The following is a 21,078-nucleotide window of genomic DNA, read 5'->3' as shown; positions in this document are numbered from 1 at the left end:
CACTGTGAAATGAGTAACAATGTCCCAGTAATGAATAATGAACAGGTGTTGCCATGTAAATGTGGGTACATTTCTAAATTACCTGCTTTTTTGCTGCCAATTAGATAGAAAAGTAAAGTTTTTTTCAACCTTGAAAGCCTTGCCTACAGTTTACTCATAGATTGAATGACACTCATAAATAGACATATCTATGGGATTTTTGCCAGTATGCAACAAGAAAACCTTGAATAAATTAGGAAATGAACCCAGAGTCAGAACAGGGTGAAAGAGTTACACCGTGTCTACACCGGATACGACCGTTGAGGCCACGAGGCCATTGGAGAGGATTTATGAATGGCAGTGAAGCGATGCATCTGATGCTGTTAGGTCACGTAACAGTAACATGCCGGATGCAATAAGTCATTCGAATTTAATTCATACTACCCATATTCATACCATATAGAACAAACTTTTTTAATGGTCATGAAGTAAGTTTAAATTCAAATGTAGTACCTACTTAGACAGTGCGATTTCGGGAACACTGTGGGTCATCAAGAGTAGGTTTGAAGAACTCTACTCTACCATACGTTTAAACACTGAAAACGCTGAAACAGTTACTAAGAAAATGTTTCTCTATAATAAATGTTATTTATTTGAAAAGAATGACACTTTTAGAAAACAAGTAGGATGCAAGAATATTACACAAGTTATGGTTCTGGAGGCTGTAGAATAAACAGAGCTTAATAGAATTCCAGTAGAGTCCCAGGACTTTTTGTCACCTTACATCTTCCAAAGAAAAAGAAGAAGAGCATTGCTGAACATGCTGGGTCACTTTTACTAAATGGTCATGGCTTAGCTTCTGGGGTAGAACATGGCATATTTGGAAGTGCGGAAGCCCAAAAGATCCCTCATTTCATTCCGGAACTTGGATAGGTCCTGCCGCAGATCGTTGAGGTTCTCTACCGTGGCCTGGTCAGTGCTCTGCATCTTCTGCCTTGTGGAGGTCAGGTAACGGTGCACTAGACAGCAAATAATCTTCTGATAGTTCTGGTCTCTTTTATGCTTTAGGTTCTTCCATTCCTGGAAGCAAAAAGTTATTGGTTCATTGGTAGGCTGACGTTAAGGAATGATATTCTAGAGCTCACCCCTTTTTCACTAAAATGGTGCAAGACCCGGTTCTCAGCCAATATTCAGGCAAACCTGTTTCGAAGCGGCCCAGTGTTTCTACAGACTTGAGAAATGAATGGTAACAATGGATTATGACGCTACATGTTGTTTATGTGACTACATAACCAAAAAACAAATATGGCATGGCACGTGTTTGTGAATGCCTTGGGGGGCCCAATCCTGCTCCTGGAGGGCCAACATCCTGCAGAGTTTTGCTCCAACCTGCTCCAACACACCTTCCTGGAACTTCTAGCACTTCTAAAGACCTTGATTACCAGGCTCATTTAGGATTATTTAGGGTTGGAGCTAAACTCTACAGCAGTGGTTCTCAACTCCAGTCCTCGGGACCCACTGCTCTGCACATTTTGTATGTCTCTCTTATCTGACACACTCAGTTCAGTTCATGGAGTCTCTCCTAATGAGCTGATGATCTGGTTCAGGTGTGTTAAATAAGGGAGACATACAAAATGTGCAGAGCAGTGGGTCCCGAGGACTGGAGTTGAGAACCACTGCTCTACAGAATAGCCCCTCCAGAAGCATGAATTAGGCCCCCCTGGTTTATGCAACAGCGGCAGATCTGCGTTATGCTGTTCACAGTACCGAGAATGACTCTTGCGTACCAACAGGTCTCAAACTCTTGGTTGTCTTTTTTTTTATTCCTACTCGAGAGACATAGAAACTGAACCCACGGGTTTACTGTCTTTCTCTTGTGCATGGAAAGATGGACGAACAGGCACCCTTGGTCTCCAGAGCAGTGGTTTACAATCCTGCACATTTTGTATGTCTCCCTTATTATGTATGTCACACTTGATTTGATTATCAGCTCATTAGGTGAAAGCTCTATAAACTGAAATGTGTAAGATAAGAGAGACATACAAAATGTGCAAGATGATTCAAAACTGCTTTTGAGAAATTTCACCCTCCCTCTAGTAGACAACAACAACTCCAATTATTTCAGGCCCCGAACCTCCTTTTCTGAGGTAGAAATGCATGGAACCATTTGAGAATTGGCAATAGCCAGGAACATGGAACCATTTAGGTGGAAAGGGGGCAAGTAAGGTTCACAAATCCACTGACCAAGCACCTGTTCCAGCACCAGTACAAAGCTGTAAGGATAGGCTGTCTTTAGAAGCAACAGTTTTTACTTTAAGCCCGGGACACACCAAGCCGACATCAAAGAACTAGCGGACTGTGTTGTCGCCTCTTGTCGACTGCGTCTCGGCCAAAAAGCTGAACAGTCAAGCAGAGTTTTCTCTCTCTCACTGACGGCTCGATGCCGATTCAACATGCTGAATCGGCCCAAAAAAACCCAGACGGCGCCTGACTAAAAAAACCTAACCCTACCGATGCGCAAAAACTGCCCGACGGCCGACAGTTGGCTTGGTGTGTCCAGGCCTTTCATGTCAAATCGATCGAAATGCAAACAATGGATAGACAGTAAAGTTGGTAGATTTTCCCAAATATAAGTTTACATAAGTCTTACATACCTTGAGGCTATTCTGTCTCTTGACCTTGCCTGTGGAGGTGTGGGAACAGATCCATTTGCTCAGGCTGATCACCAGGTAGCACACCGTCTTGGGTGAGGGGAGGATGTTGAAGGGTGGAGGCAGTGTACACTTGTCATCAAAGTAGCTGAGCCACAGCTTAGCCCGAGCAAACTTCCACTCCTTATCTTCATGGTTCTGCAAGTGGATAAAATCATCATGGTACAACAATGATGCTTTCACTACCCATTGTTCATTGCCTGATACAAGAAACCAGAGGTATCTGTACTCATACATGTCTTCCTGAACTAAGGAGTTATAATATAACTAAAGAGTAGGGATGTAACGATTCACTAGCAGCCGGTTAAAAATCGATAAAAATATGACTATTAAAGTCGGCTGAGTTGTAAACGAATCACGATACACATTTTAAACAGCAGGGGTGCTATACTGTGACCTCGCTTCACACAGGCACAATAGCAGCGAGCAAGTTGTAGCTAGCGTTATGGATGGTGCGTGCACACTGGCGTGAAGCAGAGCGAGCGTTTTCAATTAATTCTTGGTGGAAGCTCGACTTCCATAGGAATGAATTGGAAACTTCGTGTGAGTGGACACACACCGTAGCATGGCGACAGCAAGCGCAATGTTGACGTTGACTCATTCAAATTGGAGGTGTAGCAACATTTTAACTTCCTGAAGACTAATAATCACCACAATGAGAAGCTCCAATCATCTCCGTCTGCATGTAAAAAGGCAAACCACAGTGACCGGCGGATTTGCAGCCCCACTTGTGGCGACAAGTGCGAGAGCCACGGAGATCACAAGGTGCATCAGTGTTTTCATGGCAACCAGGTGCTGTATTTAAATTTATGAGAAAAATGTATCTTTTTCTCTAAATGTGTACATGGATTTTTTTATTTATAATTTGTTGATTTTTATGGCATATTTTTCTAAATGTGTTCTTTTCTAAAAAGTCTTGCAAGTGTAATGATACAAATTATATAATGGTAAAATTTAAATCTTGCTATAACAATGTGAAACCCCTGTCACTGTTGTACCTAAATTTTACTTAGTCTTTTTATTTATGCTATTACTCTGTGTATGGACTTGTTTTGGATTTGTTTTATCATTTCAATGTAGCATTTTGTCTGAGAAATAATAAAAGGACACTTTTTCATTTATAATTTGTCTTAAATCTCATGTTGTTAAAAAAATGGTGAGAAAATCATATCGTGAAATCAGTATCGCATCGTGAGTTGAGTGAATCGCTACATCCCTACTAAAGAGCTCTACCATTAGTATTCCAATTGTTCTCAATCATGAGTGATTGGTCACATGGCAGAACTGAATGCCCACAATCAAAGATGGCAGATTTCTGGTCACCTGTTTCCAGGATTATGTGCCAGCTGATTAAACTTTGTTGAAAGGAACTGTAATGCTTATGGATAGACCTCCATAAAACAACCGATAAGACTACATTAACCTACTGCTCCCATCAGGTTTGGAGAACTCGTAGTGAAGAGGTTCTCAATGCTGGCCCTCAAGATCTACTTTCCTGCAGAATTTAGCTCCAACCCTAATCAAACTCACCTGCCTGTAACTTTCTAGGAAGCCTAAAGATATTGATTAGCCTTTTCAGGTGTGATTGATTAGGGTGCAAGACAGTGGTCCCTCGAGGACCAGAGTTGAGAACTCCTGCCATAGAGTTTATGTGATGTTAACTCAGGGGGATGGATATATGGAACTTATATCCACTTGACGGAAACACACAATTACGGTAATTCTATCATGTTAAGAAAACACCTATTGGATTCACATTTTTGGAATCAAATCATCTCAAGGGTCACTCACAGCAATCTGTCTGAAGCTCTTATGCAGCATTGCCACCAGGAGTTTAGTGAGAACGATGACTACAACAATGTTGTAGGTACCGATGATAAGAGCACCAACAAATGATCGCAGCTCCTCATTATAGCTGCTCCTTGTGACGAACAGAGCCACATGTGCCAGGGAAAAAATGTACCAGAAGAGGGCATGACATGTCCCCATAAACCTAGAGAAAGTTGAAGATAAATGATTAAGGTAAAATATTACATTAAAACAGAGCATTCATATTCTTTTCATGGGCAACATGGAGCCTTGCATCTTTAGAAATATGATTTCTGTCACAAAAATCTGAAAACTGCTTTGTCTGTCAAATACCTTTCAAAGAGGTCATATCATGAGGAAGAGCTCAGAACTCAAAACTTCCTCCCCAGTCGAAGAAGAGCATTTATTGAAACTAAGTTACAAAAACAACTCATTTTGATTGAAAAATGAATATGACCCCTTTAACCTTTATTTTTACACCTTTTACACTGACTTCCAATCCTCTAATTAGTGTAAATAAGTACGTGTGAAAGCTGTTGCTCTGCTGCTGACAGTAGATGCCATTGCACTCCTCGCTTTGATTATTGGTTCTGGATGGATCCTTCTGGTCTTTTCCATACAGCTGTGTCAGGCCGATGGTGAAAGAGATGAGCACGAGCAGGAATAAGCCAAGAAACTTCCCGAACTCTTGTAGCATCTGGCCCATGGAGATCTGAAAAGACAAATAAACCGGCCCTTTCACATCAAAGCCTGAGTAGCCCAGACTGACTTGTATATAGGATCTATAGAGTTTGTTCTAAATAAGGAATATTCCAGGTTAAAAACAACTTAAATGGTTAGTTCACCTAAAAATGAAAATAATCCCATAATTTAATCAGCCTCAAGCCATCCTAGGTGTATGACTTTCTTCTTTCAGCCAAACACAATTGAAGTTAAATTAAACAAATATCCTGGCTCTTCCAAGCTTTATAATGGGAGTGAATAGAGCCTTTTGAAGCTCCTGGCTCTTCCAAGCTTTCCAGAGGGTTAATAAAGGCCTTCTGAAGCGATGCATTTTTGTAAGAAAAATATCCATATTTATAACTTGTTGTTATGAAAATATTTGCGTACTGAAATACTCAGGAAAGATGACGTAAAATTATAACAACTTTCTGTCTGTGTCGTCTTGACTTCTTAGCTCACTTTCATCTCTTTCACTTTTTTTCTCGTGGACCTACTCATTTGCTAAACTGAACAGCCAATCAGAGTGATCTCTCTCACCGATGGCCCCGGTGCCGATTCAACATGCTGAATCAGCCGAATTGCCGCCGACATATGGAACACACTCCAAAAACTAACCCAAAGACCGACGTGGTTTTTCACAGCCCTTATGATTTTTTTTTTTTTGTTTGTTTGTTTGTTTGTTTTGGTTCTTTTTGGATCTTCACAGACCAGTGGTGGAAAGAGTACTAAATAATTGTACTTAAGTAAAAGTATTGCTACTTAAGTAATAATTTACTTGAGTACAAGTAGAAGTACTGAAAAATAACATGACTCAAGTAAGAGTAAACAAGCAGTTTGCTTAAAAACTACTCAAGTAATTACGTTACAAAGTACTTTAGTATTATTTTTCTATTTTTACCCAAAATGGGGAGATGATAGCGATATGGAGCGTTAAACACTCTCATGTCAATTCTGTTTCATTCATACTGGAAGCCCAGTAGACACTGATTCATACCTCAGACAGAAAGACACAAGTGAGATTCATAGAAGTGATTCACTTATGACGTTTCAGGAAATGCCAATATGGATATAATAACATGCAAATAGAGACATTTGACTGAAGAAACATGAAGACAAACACATGATAGCGATATCTTAGGTATTTTCATAAGAATGATGTATGTCTTTAAAGAGATAGTTCACCAAAAAAGGAAAATTAGCCCCTGATTTACTCTCCCTCAAGCCATCCTAGGTGTATATGACATTCTTCTTTCAGATGAATACAATCAGAGTTATATTAAAAAATGTCCTGGCTCTTCCAAGATTTATAATGGCAGTGAATGGCTAGAGAAAATTTGGAAAAGCCCAAAAAAGTGCACCCATCCATGATAAAAGTGCTCCACTTTTACTCCAGGGGGTTAATAAAGGCCTTCTGAAGTGAAGCCATGTGTTTGTGTAAGGAAAATACCCATATTTATAACTTTATAATCTAAAATAACTAGCTTCAGCCAGACGACCGACCATACGCATCGATTTACGGTGGAAGACTAACCCCTGACTCGACGCCCAACGTATTATAGAAGAGGAGCTTCAGTTTGTTGCACAGCCCTATTTGTTTAAACCACAAGCGGCATCTAAGCTTACGATACTCCTACATTCTACATCATACATGTGTCACAGGTTACTCTTGTGGCGCAAGTCAATTTGCTTAGTATGCGTACAATCGTCTGGCGGAAGCTAGTTATTTTAGATTATAAAGTTATAAATATGGGTATTTTTCAAAAACCCATGGCTTCGCTTCCAAAGGCCTTTATTAACCCACTGGAGCAATGTGGAGTATTTTTTCTATCATGAATGGATGCACTTTTTGGTTTTTATATTTTTTCCAGCCATTCACTGCCATCATAAAACGATACTGGTTACTCACGTAACCTCGGTTCTCTCTAGAAGAGGGAACGAGTATTTGCGTAAGTTTAGCTTACGCTACGGGAAAAGTCATCTTTTCTCGAGATACTGAAGCCAAAAATTATCCTTAATTTTCATTTATTGTCAACGCAGTGCAGCAGGCAGCTAGCAGAGCTAGAGCGGGCAATACTGCACGCTCATTGGCTGCCGCGCGGCAACTGCTTTAGCTAAATCGAGTAACTAGCCTGCGCACACATAAGCAGGACGTAGACCCGACTTAGACTGATAGAAGTTTAGCCTGCAGGGCGGGAACTTCCAGGTTATAGAACCTAACAAATGTAGAGGGGGAGGCCCAGCCCGCCGCCATACAAATGTCATGAATGGAAATTCCGCTGGACCATGCCCACGACGAGGCCATGCCTCTGGTGGAATGAGCCCGTATGCCCAAAGGGCACTGCAGGTCTTTGGACGCATAAGCTGCTGCAATAGCGTCCACTATCCATCTAGATAGCGTCTGTTTCGAGGCGGCGAGACCCTTGGTGCGCCCACCAAACGAGATAAAGAGCTGCTCCGAGAGCCTGAAGGCGGCGGAGCGTGTGACATAACACCTTAGGGCCCTGACAGGGCAAAGGAGGCTACTGTCATCCCCACTGCCGGACGGCAGGGCTGAGAGGGAAATAACTTGAGCTCTGAACTGAGTACCCAACACTTTGGGGACATAGCCGTGCTTTCGTTTGAGAATGACCAACGAGTCATTAGGTCCAAACTCAAGACACGCCGCGCTAACTGATAGCGCATGTAAGTCGCCCACGCGTTTCACTGAAGCCAGGGCTAACAGAAAAACGGTTTTAAACGTCAGGTATTTCAACTCCGTAGAGTCCAGGGGTTCGAAGGGATAAGCTTTTAGGGCCTCTAGGACCAAAGACAGATCCCATATAGGTACCGAAGGCGGCCGTGGAGGGTTCAATCTCCTGGCCCCTCGGAGGAAGCGGGTAATGAGTTCATTTCTTCCCAATGCGCGGCCGCGCGCCGAGTCGGCGAACGCAGCAATCGCCGCAACATAAACCTTGAGCTCGTCGAGGGGCTCTGGACTGCGCGATCGTGTTAACTACCCCTTCCGGCAGATCAACGAATATCCGTTGATTACCCACGCATGCAGAGACCAGTGCTCTGGATGGGGATGTAGAATTGAGCCTCGGGCTTGAGAGAGAAGGTATCTCCTCACCGGAATCGGCCACAGGGCTGTTTCTGACAGCGCCGTCAGCTCTGGGGACCAAAACTGGTTCTCCCAGCACGGGGCTATGAGGAGCACCGCGTCTCCCTGATCTTCGCTATCACTTGTGGCAGTATTGAGATCGGGGGAAAAGCGTACAACGGGACGCTGGGCCAGACTTGGGCTAGCGCGTCCTCGCTCTTTGAGAAGAACCTCTGGCACTGAGCGTTCTCGCTCGTGGCGAAAAGGTCGACTTCTGCTTTGCCAAAGCGACGCCACAGCGTCTGGACTGTTTGGCCGTGTGGAGCCCATTCCCCGGGGGGAACATTGTCCCTGGACAGCCTGTCCGGTCCGTCGTTCAGGTGACCGGGCACGTGCGCGGCTCTCAGAGAGCGCAGCGAGCCCTGAGCCCAGACCAGAAGGCGCTCTGCCAGAGCGCGTAGAGTTCTGGGTTTGATTCCGCCCTGACGGTTCACACACGACACCACTGACATGTTGTCCGTCCGGACTAGCACATGGTGCCCGTGCAGGTATGGGAGAAAGTGCTTCAGCGCTTTCTCGACCGCCAACATCTCCAGACAGTTTATGTGAAGGCTTTTCTCCTGGTCCGACCAGCGGCCGTAGACCGGTCTGCCCTCGTGAAGCGCTCCCCAACCTGTGTTGGACGCGTCTGTCGAGATCAGTTTGCGGTGTGAGATCACCCCCAACGTAACTCCCTGTTGGTACCATTCAGCTGCCAGCCAGGGCTGCAGGGCTGAGACACAGCTCTGAGTCACTCTGGCTCGAGCGCGGCCTGAGACCCACGCTTTGCGGGGCACTTTCGTATTCAGCCAACATTGGAGCGGGCGCATTCGCAGTAAACCCAGCTGCAGAACTGCTGCAGCTGAGGCCATATGGCCCAACAACCTCTGGAAAGTTTTCAGGGGGAAACACCTGCCTCTTTGAAAAGACGCGGCGAGGTGTCGAACACAGCGCACGCGCTGTGTTGACAGCCTGGCTGTCATGGCCACCGAGTCCAGTTCTATTCCCAGAAAGGAGATCGACTGGCTGGGGATTAGTGAGCTCTTGGCCCAGTTCACCGAAAGACCCAGGCTTTCTAAATGACTGAGAAGCGCCATCTTGTGGGAAGCGAGCTCTTGCACTGACTGCGCCAGAATGAGCCAATCGTCCAGATAGTTCAGAATTCGCATCCCCTGTGTTCTCAGGGGAGCGAGAGCCGCATCCATGCACTTCGTAAATGTACGGGGTGCCAGGGACAGGCCGAACGGGAGGACGGTGTATTGATATACCTGGCCGTCGAAGGCGAATCTCAAGAATGGCCTGTGACGGGGTATAATCTGAATCTGAAAGTATGCGTCTTTCAGATCGAGAGAAATAAACCAGTCCCTCGGGTGAATTTGCGCGAGGATTTGTCTGGTCGTGAGCATTTTGAACGGCCGTCTCATGAGAACTTTGTTCAAATATCTCAGATCTAATATAGGTCTGAGCGCTCCGTCCTTCTTGGGAACGAAGAAATAACGGCTGTAAAGGCCTGCCTCGGTTAAAGAAGGGTGAACTCGCTCTATCGCCCCTTTGCGCAATAGTTTCGCTATTTCTGTATGAAGCAGATGGGCTGCTTCTGCGTTCACCTCCGTCTCGACGCGCGCTCAAAAGCGCAGAGGACGGCGAAAGAACTGCAGCGAATAGCCCCGTATTACTGTGTTCAGTACCCATTTCGACACGCCCGGGATAGCTTTCCATGCATCTGCACTCATAGCTAGGGGTCAAATGGCCTCTGGGTCTCGCCCGCTGCTCTGCGCGGGGCAGGAGACCTGAAGCGGCGAGAGCGCGCGCGCGCTGTCGGTGCTGGGGAACGGGGGCTCGCTGATAGCGACAACCGGCTGAGCAGTGCTCACAGACACGGCCTCTAGGGACTGAGAGCGCGCTGTAGTGGGCAGCCCGAGGCGCGAATGCGGGGCGGGCCTGGGAGTGTTTACAAGCGAGTGTGAGCGCTGGGGAGCGGGCACAGGACTCTTTATTAAAACACGGCCGGTGGCATGGGGCTTTATGAGATCTAGACCCTGAGTATGTGAAACAGAGCGGGCAGTGTGTAGGCGTGAGCACTGGGAAGTGGGCACATTTCCTACATTTAACACTTGAGCGGCAAACGTGCGCTTTATGTGAGTGTGCTCTGTGGGACACACAGGGGAGATCGTGCTTGTGTGTAGACATGAACACTGGGGCGTGGGCATATTTACTACACTCATAACACTGTCGGCGTGAGCCGGATTGCATGTGAGAAGCTGGCCGCGAGCTCGGATCAGCGAACAGCATAAAAAATGTTTGCTGCCAGAGCCAGAATCGAACACGGGTCTCTGGCGCGAAAGCCTGATATTCCGCCACTGAGCCACAGGGGAAGATAACAGGTTATTGGTTCGCACGAGCATCGAGCGACACAGGGGAGATCGTGCTTGTGTGTAGAGGTGAGCACTGGGCTGTGGGCACATTTTCTACACTCAAAAACCAGAATTAACACTCTTTTCCAGATTTCTCTGGGCCGCTGTACAAAAGGCGTTTGTGTGCAGGCGAGCGAGTTGTATAACTGACTCATCGGCTGCAAAATACACATCTGCAGTCGCCTTCTTAGGTGACTGACAGCGCGAAATGCTTGAAGGCTCATATGTTTAAACTCTCATAATTACTCGAGCACCATCAGCGGGAGGGTGCGAGGGGCGGGTTCACTTTCTGCATGTGAGAAGTTGGCCGCGAGCTCGGAACAGCGAACAGCATAAAATTTTTTTGCCGCCAGAGCCGGGATCGAACACGGGGCTCTGGCGCGATAGCCTGTTCTTCTGCCACTGAGCCACAGGGGAAGACGTGCATGTATTATAACAGGCTCGTTACTGCAGTATTAACATTTCCAGCCACCTGAACTTAGAGGGGACTGAGAAACGTATGAGGATTGGAGATTGGCCCGGCCTCAGCGGGGCTACAAACACTCTCTCTCCTCCTTCCGCCGGTGAGTGAGGCACGCGGGGTGCTGAACATTACTCGTGACCGTCCGCTCTGACATCCCTTGAGAACGACGCAGTTTGCGCGGGAAGCGGGGCGAGTAGCCAGAGCGTCATCATGTTTTGCAGGCGTGCGTGTACGGTGACAGGCTCGTTTACTGCAATATTAATATTTCCAGCCGCCTGAACTTAGAGGGGACTGAGAAATATGTGAGAATGGTGGTAGTCAAGCCTCGGCGGAACTCACACACTCTCTTTTCTCCTATCGCCGGTGAGTGACGGGCGCGGGGGCAGTAGCTTTCTTGTAACGTAAAGAAAACTAACCCTGTGACTGTCAGCTTTGCAATCCCTTGTGAGCGGCGCCGTCTGCGCGGCTCGAACAGAGGGAGAGAGCGCGGGGAGAGGGGCGAGCAGCCAGAGAGCGTCATGTTTGCAGGCGTGCGTGTACTGTAACAGGCTCGTTTACTGCAGTATTGATATTCCCAGTAGCCTGAACTTAGGAGGGGACTGAGAAATATGTTTGTGATGGAGGTTAGACCGGCCTCGGCGGGGCTAAAACACTCTTTTCTCCTTTGCCGGGAGACGGGGGGGCGGGGTAGCTTTCTTGTAACGTAAAGAAAGCTAGCCCCGTGACCGTACGCGTCTGCGATCCCTTGTGAGCGGCACGGTTTGCGCGGCTCGAACAGAGGGAGAGAGCGAGCCCCGTAATCATCCACATCTCTGACATCCCTTGTGAACGGCGCAGTTTGCGCGGCTCGAACAGAGGGAGAGAGAGAGCGGGGAGTGGTGCGAGGCATTTGAAACAACGCCTCGTATGAAATTTCTCTTTTAGGGAGAGTGTGTGTCGCAGCGGCGAACACACACAGCATGTAAATACAGTGAGAAAAAGGATATTGTCGCCGGATAGCTGAGCTGGCACGGCAGGCTGAAGGCGGCGAAGATTCGTCCGGCTTCCTCAGGCGCTGTCCTAAGCTGGCTCGGTGCTTTCTTGACGGCGGCGGCTTCTCTCGGAGAACAGCGATGCGAAGAGCTTCGCTGAAGAGACAGAAATCAGAGTTTTAGCCTCCGAGCCTTCCTTATATACGCTCTGACGCCGCCCATTCTGGCGGGCTGTGACGCGCGAGGGCGCGTGCGCCCTCATTGGGCGTGACGTCACGCCGGGCTCACCGGTAGGCTAAAGCAGTTGCCGCGCGGCAGCCAATGAGCGTGCAGTATTGCCCGCTCTAGCTCTGCTAGCTGCCTGCTGCACTGCGTTGACAATAAATGAAAATTAAGGATAATTTTTGGCTTCAGTATCTCGAGAAAAGATGACTTTTCCCGTAGCGTAAGCTAAACTTACGCAAATACGAGAGAACCTCTCGTAAGAGAACTTGGAGGAGCCAGGACATTTATATTAATTATGTGTGAGTAAAATGGGCTAATTTTCATTTTTGGGTGAACTAACCCATTAATGCAATGCTAATCAACATAGCCTGTATCATAGAATTTAATAAAATAATATATTTTCACACATGAAACCACAGAAGTAATTTCAAGTAATTCTGATTTTTGAAGCAAACATGATATTAAACTCATAAATTGTAGTTTTTGACGGTATGCTAAGCAAACATACTAGCTTTCCCTGTTGTCAAGAGAAAATGTTTTATTACTAATCTTTAAAAGTAAGTCCAGGTAAGATCATTTGAATGTTTTTATTTGAATAATTTCATAATTGAAAGCAAGGTTAAGTGAAAGGTCCGATAAAAAAAGAGAGATGTAGTATGAATAAAAAAGTGCCAGTAAAAAAATAAAAATAATAATAAAAAAAATAAGTGGGGTATGGTTAACATTAAATTTAAATGCTCTTTTATTTCGTTCTACCGAAAATGTGCTGGGAGCCTACATCTGATTGACAGACAAATCATGCGATCTTTTTCACTGTTGTCTTTCACTGAGCGTTTTTCAGCTTTGTACAAAGTTTGCTTCGTACATTTAGTTTAATTGTATTGTTTAAGAGGGCGAGCTTTACCTTTCAGTTGAACTGTGTTAATGTTTTCAAGACACTTACATTGTTCTTGCTCAGTCCAAGCAATAACGGTGTCCATGTTATGAGCCGAGTTTTTTATTTACTTCAACTGCTCAGTGCTCTGGTAATATCAATGGGATGACCCATTTCAGGATTTACCATAATTACATTTTAAAATCAGAATATGAGCATAGCTCATTTATATTCAATAAAATATTAAAACGTTAGCAATACGGATTCTAAACACGAGCGCCAGTGGTTTGAACGCCCCGCCCCCCAGCTAATTGATTGGTTTTGCACCCGAGTCAGACCTGTCTGTTATTGGCTGAAGCGCTTCAGAACTGTCTGTTATTGGCTGAAGCGCAGGGCTGAGGGCTCAGCCTCCACCGGCACCGCACGCAGTCGTTTGAAAAGTGTTTGTGAGATGTAAGCTCGCTCTGTTGCTCCGTCGGCACCTTTGCGAAAGTACTCTGTACTTTTGGTGAAAAATAAATGTAGCGAAGTTGAATACTTTATTTTAATTCTACTCAAGTAAAAGTAAAAGTATCACAATTTAATTATACTCAAGAAAGTAGAAATTTTTTAAAAATCTACTCAAGTAGGCTACTGTAACTAAAGTATTTGTAATTAGTTACTTTCCACCACTGTCACAGACTAGTGACATGAATATTCTTCAAAAAGAAAAAAATACATTTTCTGTCACAGTGTCTGGTTTGTGTTCCCTGGTTACCACTAGATGTCCTCCTTCCCCACGGTGTCTGTCACATTATGAACTGCATTCCTTGTCTGTACCAATCACTGTTCATTGCACTCAGCTGTTCCCCGTCATCATTGTTCCCAGCTGTTCCCTGTTTCATTGTTAGTTCTGTGTGTATATATACCCTGGTTGTTTCAGTGTTTGTCATGGAGTCCTTGTCTATTATCACACCACTTCTGAGTTCTGCTTTGTTGCCTGTTTTGTTTTGTTTTGTTTTGTTTTGTTTTGTTTTGTTTTGTTTTGTTTTGTTTTGTTTTGTTTTGTTTTTGTTTTGTTTTGTTTTGTTTTGGATTGCTTCTTTGGTTTTGACCCCTGCCTGGACTGTTTGTGTGTATGGATTACCCCAATAAATATTACTTACTGCTATTGGATCTTCTCCTCTTTTCCTGTGAGTGGATTGTGACATTTTCATACATCTCTATTTTCTCCATTTTTAGATGTACTATCCTTTTAACTAGGAATATTCCCTTTGAAATGGAGATGTTTGAGAACAGCTACTTATGGGTTGATGGTCATGGAAATGAAAAATGTTTAAAAGTTAAAGCAAGAATATGGCAATATTCTGAAACAAGTTAATTTTAAGTGTTGCATGTCATTTTTAACTAACTTCATATAGCAGACAACAACTAGTCACTAAACCTGGCTCGGGTAAATATTTGTTCGAGTCATTAGGGGGTAATGGAAGGGGAACATTTCTCGGTAGAGAACTGTACTTACACACATACAGTAGACTAGCTCTTTTAAGGGTGCCTACCTCTATCTGTACTTTAGATTCCACTGGCCTTTCCAGTGTGGGCTGAGGACTAGATGAATTGCTTGTGTCAAGTCTGACCAGTGAACCATAATGTTCTGTACTGTGTGTTTGCTCTACAACATACTGTAGCCAGGATGTTGGGTTTTTTCTTTCTTTTGCAATTAGTGTAATTCATTTTCTTGTCACTCTCAAACCCCTTTTCCACATCTAATATTTTTCAATCTTTGTTGAACCGTTGCAGTTGCCATTTCAATCTTGTCTCTGATATGAAGCCCAGGTGTCATGCCAAATCCACCTCAAAGTGATTTCACTGGCTGAAATGAGTATTCTATTTGATGCCTGATTAGAAATCCTATATAATACTGTGTTTTTCAACGGTTGCATTCCACTATTTTATCCTGCTTTAAGAGTGTTAATGTTTTGTATAATGTTTGTGGTTGGCAAAGCCGAATTTTCAGGATTCTGGATTGCATTTATTTGAAATATATTTTTTTTTTTTTGCAATAATGTAAAAGTTTACTGTCACTATTGATCAATTGAATGCATTCTTGCTGAAAAAATGTATTAATTTCTTTAAAACAAACAATGGTATCTTACTGACCATAAACGTTTGTTAACATGTTAATACGTAACATGTTAATAATCCCTTCCATAGAATTCTGCAGATTTTTCCCAAATATCAGCACAAAATATAGGGGGAAAGCTCACAGATTCCATCTGGACCTGCAAGTGACTACTTCTTTACATCCAAGCAAGTGTGCTATTAGTATACTTCTTTTAAACTAAAAATAAAAAGTATACATTCAGTCAACATTTGATGTACTTCTTTGAAGAAAGAAATATTCTTTGTGTACTTCTAAGAAATAAACATAAAATTACACTTATATTATACCTGACTTAAACTGACAGAAAAGTCTATGTGGCCTATACTTGTACTCAATCTTTTTATCAAGATCAATTTAAAAGTATAATTAAGTATTCTAAGTATACTTGTAGATGTGTTTACTCTTTTGATTAAGTATAGCCTATGAAATACCTTTTTTTAGATAGTTTTACATAATGTCTTATAAACTTACATTTTTTAAAGATAGATTTATAAAGAAAACAAAATTTTCCTAATTCTGGAAGTAAATTCCTATGTACGCTGGACTTCACAAAAATATACATACTCAATCTACTTAAAGCACAGATAAAGGTATTTCAAGTATATAAATTAATACCTAAATAGGAACATATACTTAAAGTGCAAAATTAATATATAAATAGTAAACTATAAGTATAATGTTAAGTTCACTTAAAGAAAACTTACAAGTAAACTTGCAGTATAAAACTACTATACTAGTAGTTTACTGAGAGTACACTTCTAAGCGTACTTTCATAAACTAAAAATGTGCTACAAGTATTTAACTAGTAAACTAAGTATAGTTGCAGACAGTACAAATGAAAAATGTAGTGGCAAACTAGTTGTTTTACTACTGTTACACTTAAAGTATACTTTAAAAGTATACTTTTATACACTAAAAGTGGGCCAATTTACTCTCAAGTCATGAAATAATGAAATAGTACACTTACAAGTATAGTATTAGTACATTGATATTAGTATACTTACTACATAAATTATGCTTATAATATACTTGAACTTTACATAAGTACTTAATCAAATGAATTTTTTTTTTTTTGTAAGGACAGGATTTGCAGATTATTGTATTTGGCAATACACCAGCCCATCACATACTGCACAGCTGGTATGTATAGGCTTAAGGCTTCACGTCCTTACAAAGTTGCACAATTCAGACAGCTGTACTGTAGAAACGCCAAATTACTCCTTTAAATAAAGTTTAAGCAGTCAGTTTTGACGTCTCAACTCTTGACCTCACAAAGAGAAATATGTCCTCAGACATTTATCCAGAGGTGATTCAGTGTTTTCCACTTGCTATCTTTACTTGGGGAGATTTACTGGACACCCTCAACCAAATAATGAAGCAGGAGGGAGTAAACGTCTGACTGTTCCTCTGCCTTCACAGTGGAGGTCAGCTGTGTGAATACTTGAGTCTGTTCCTTGTCATTCCTGTATTTGTACATCATATGTTTGTCTGTTAGAGGGAGTGACAAAGCAACTATTTAAGCATGTGGAGAGCTACGTGTGTCTACAGAAAACCAGAAATACCATGCTCTTTGCCCTAAATATCTTGCATAGGGTGTGTGTTCATGCATGAATCCATTACAGCTAAGTGCGTCTGAATGCATCATTCCGACCACACTTCTTGAGAGAATTACTTTTCCATACATCAGCGCCAGACACTGATGTCAGACTAGAGAGCAGAGAACGACTCACACGTACGCTCAGGACTGACATGGTGTTACTCATGCCAAACACTGAAGTCCTCAGAGAAGAACACTGCATTATGCAACCTCTCTGAAACTACTGCAGAAAGATGCCTGCTGAAAACTGAAGCTGCTGAAGTCGGTTACAAAGCCTGGGTGAATATTAAAAATATTAATAAATCGTCCTGTAGCTCAGATGGAAGAGCATGGCACATTGCCAAGGACAAAGTGCTAACATCTGAACAAAAAGACGCATGCCTTGACAGCTTATCTTTAATCTGTTCTTCAAGAAACTCATTTTTTTTTACTTCAACAAGCGTGTGTTAAGTGCTAAGAAATCGATTTGTCAAGGCCAATTCAAGACTAGTTATAGGTTGCCCTCCACATAGTCAGCATAGTCCAAAAACATTGATTAATTTAGGAAAGACACAAGTAGCGGAAACGGACCTTTAATGCTCATACAAATTGCTCATATGCCTCTGGACACAGAAGGACTGCATTGGCGTTTGATTGAAATGTAACATCTATGCAAAATAATCCTTGAAACTCTTTGACTCCCTGTGCCAATGCATCGATGAAGTCAACAGTTGGATGTGTCAAAACTTTCTTCAGTTAAACAAAGACAAAACTGAAGTCATTGCGTTTGGAAACAAAGATGAAGTTCTCAAGGTGAACGCATACCTTCACTCTAGGGGTCAAACAACTAAAAATCAAGTCAGGAATCTTGGTGTGACACTAGAGTCAGACCTTAGTTTCAGTAGGCATGTCAAAGCAATAACTAAATCAGCATACTATCATCTGAAAAATATTGCAAGAATTAGATGCTTTGTTTCCAGACAAGACTTAGAGAAGCTTGTGCATGCTTTCATCACCAGCAGGGTGGATTATTGTAATGGACTCCTCACTGGCCTTCCCAAAAAGACCATAAGACAGTTGCAGCTCATACAGAACGCTGCCGCCAGGATTCTGAGCAGAACCAGAAAATATGAACATATCACACCAGTCCTCAGGTCTTTACACTGGCTCCCAGTTAGATTTAGGATTGATTTTAAAGTATTATTACTGGTATATAAATCATTCAATGGCCTAGGACCTAAATACATTGCAGATATGCTCACTGAATATAAACCCAACAGATCACTCAGATCACTAGGATCATATCAGCTAGAAATACCAAGGGTTCACTCTAAGCATGGCGAGTCCGCTTTTAGCTATTATGCCAGCCGCAGCTGGAACCAGCTTCCAGAGGAGATCAGACGTGCTCCTACAATAGTCACTTTCAAATCCAGACTCAAAACACTTCTGTTTAGCTATGCATTTAATGAATGAGCACTGTGCCAATGTTCGTCCGACTGTTTGTACTGTACTGTATTTTATTTTTTATTCTTCTTAACTGTTTTAATTATTCTTATTTCTTGTTATTATTTTAATTTCTTTTATGTAAAGCACTTTGAATTGCCATTGTGTATGAAATGTGCTATATAAATAAACTTGCCTTGCCTTGCCTTGCCTTGCCTTGCCTTGCCTTGCCTTGCCTTGCCTTGTCTTGCCTTGCCTTGCCTTGAAACGTTTCTCATTTAAGGTCATTCCGTTTCGAATATGTGATTGTGTATAGTCAACAATAAGCATAAACATTTAGCATTTCCATTTTGTAGTGTGGATCATACATTGCAACATTTAAAATGATTCTCGTGTTTAAGAATCTGTTATCTGCTTGACAAATAATTTATGCCATACTGCAGTGCCCACTGACATGCTTTTGAAGTTACTGTTACCCTTTTTTTTTTTGGCCTTCAAAAACCTGCATTGAGAATGGATAAGAACTGTTGAGTTGTGGATGTTGTGATTACCTGTAAAGGCCCCAAGATGGAGCTGGTGGTGTACATGAAGAAGAGACGCAAATAGCTCAGAACATTGGCGAAAGCAAAAAGTCCTTCTGCAACCAGGATGGGATGGATCGCATCCCATTCTTTCCTATCTACCACTTTATCCTTATACTGAAGCAGAGGACAAAAGAAAGGTTGGTGTAAATTATGTTATCAGAGACACTTAAACACAGTAACACTTTAGACAACAAGATTGTAAACGTTAGCCAGCGCTCATTAGATTTGGTGATTTAAAAAATAAATCAATTCTGTATAATTTACACATCCTTGTGTCATTCCAAACTAGAGCTTTCTTTTTCCATGTAACACAAAAGGAGATGTTCAACGAAATAGTACTTCTTTTATGTACCACGTAAGAAAGGAAGTCATAGCTTGGAAAGAAAAGAGGACGAGTAAAAGTAAATGATGACAGAATTTTCATTCTTGAGAAAACTAGTGAGTAATGACTTGGCAAAGTGCTCAGAATGAAATGTTCTGGACTGGGTTTATACCTTGCTGTAAGCCACCACTCTCAGGGCAAACGTGGCCAAATAAAGTGAGTTCATGACGAAACTTAGCTGGTTTCGTGACTCTTCCAGGAAATCTTCCAATCCCTCATACCATAGACGCTTCACATCCGACCACACCATGCCTGCAGAGATAGGAATTTGCCATCAGCACAAAGAAGCGTCCAAGCAGCAAATCAGAAATTCCTTATTTCTGGCAGTTTTGAATCACTTCCAGATTCTATGATAATCCCTACAGGGCCAGAGACACTCAAAGAACCATGCCTGACAGAAAAGATTTATGCATGCTTTTTACAATAAGAGCAAATAGCGATAGATGCTATTTCCACTGGGTGTAAGTACAGTATATTAAAAAAAGTGGAAGATACTATTTGCACCTCAGTGTATTGAATTACATTTTACAACAGTATGCATTAATAACAACATATTGTTTACCACAACATCTGTTCACATTTATTAAAATAAATGAACACAGTGGACGTGCCAGGATTCTCCAAACAATTTTACGAAGTGCTTGAATTACACTTTACAAATATTTTCTTCATTTGTATTTAAAATGAATGTGTCTCTGAGCTGGTATGCAATGGGAGTAGGGTGAAGAATTGGATTGGAAAAAGGCTCCACCAGACAATGGCAAAAAAGCCTTTGACGTCAGGACAGGCTATTGGGATTTAGTGCAAATAGACACTCATGAATTTACTCATGTCTATTAGGGCAGGACGATATGAGGCTCTGGGCCCTATCTTGCACCCAGCGCAATTGACTTTGTACACTGACGCATGTATCATTCCTATTTTGCACCCGCACAAAGCGCGCTTTTCCCTCCACAGAAGCACGTCGCTAAACTAGGGAATGAACTTGCGCTCCCTGGGCGGTTCAGCGCAAAAAAGGAGGCGTGTTCCGGCGCAAACGTTCCTTCATGCTATTTTGCAGGTTTAGAAAACAATTGCGCCACTAACCAGGAAAAAATAGTTTAAAGTCAGTGGCGCGTTGCGCATGTTATTCATATGCTATTTTAAGGGCGCATGCTTGGCCATAATCAATGTAGCGTGTGCACAACGCGCATACAATTTGATTCTCATCTACACAGAAGCAGCAGTTTTCATTTTTGCAAATCATACATTATTATGATAGATAGATAGATAGATAGATAGATAGACAATTTATTATAAAAGCATACATCTAGCTTACACATTTACCCAAATTAGCATACGCCTTTTTAACCGAAGTTAATTTGGGTGTGTTTCTCCATCCCCAACGTCCCTGACGAGAGCGTTGCTCTCCTTGGCTGTGAACCGCTCCTGGCGCGCGTCTGGCAAATCCGCCGTTATAATAGGAATCCGCTTTAGAACAAAGCGCGTCTGCTCTTAAAGGGAATGTGAGATGACGCTCTGATTGGTTTATTTCACGTTACGCCCAAACCACACCTATGAATAATGAAGCTACTTCAGACTCATTTTAGATTTGCGCCTGGCGCAAGAGTCATTTATCCCGCTGGGAAAATAGCAACAGCGCCAAGACCCGCCCACAAAGTTA

At 42.8% G+C, this 21,078-nt stretch overlaps 1 protein-coding gene across 1 annotated transcript in view; it reads right to left on the bottom strand.

The window, feature by feature from the left end:
- Positions 1-607: 607 nt before the first annotated feature.
- The window catches only part of trpc1 (transient receptor potential cation channel, subfamily C, member 1), a 32,336-nt gene continuing 11,865 nt past the window's right edge, over positions 608-21,078 (bottom strand). The window contains exons 8-13 of the mRNA XM_084102919.1: positions 19,528-19,667; positions 19,001-19,147; positions 5,024-5,211; positions 4,482-4,683; positions 2,634-2,828; positions 608-1,059 (exon numbers count right to left, since the gene is read on the bottom strand). Coding sequence (XP_083959045.1) covers positions 832-1,059; positions 2,634-2,828; positions 4,482-4,683; positions 5,024-5,211; positions 19,001-19,147; positions 19,528-19,667 — 1,100 coding nt within the window. The 3' untranslated portion in view covers positions 608-831. The remainder of the gene's footprint in view (positions 1,060-2,633; positions 2,829-4,481; positions 4,684-5,023; positions 5,212-19,000; positions 19,148-19,527; positions 19,668-21,078) is intronic.

This window comes from Abramis brama (genome assembly GCF_963993115.1).
Source record: "Abramis brama genome assembly, chromosome: 24".
Classification (NCBI taxonomy): domain Eukaryota; kingdom Metazoa; phylum Chordata; class Actinopteri; order Cypriniformes; family Leuciscidae; genus Abramis; species Abramis brama.
Note: the sequence above shows the minus strand (reverse complement) of the source record. Positions and strands in the feature narration are given on the sequence as shown.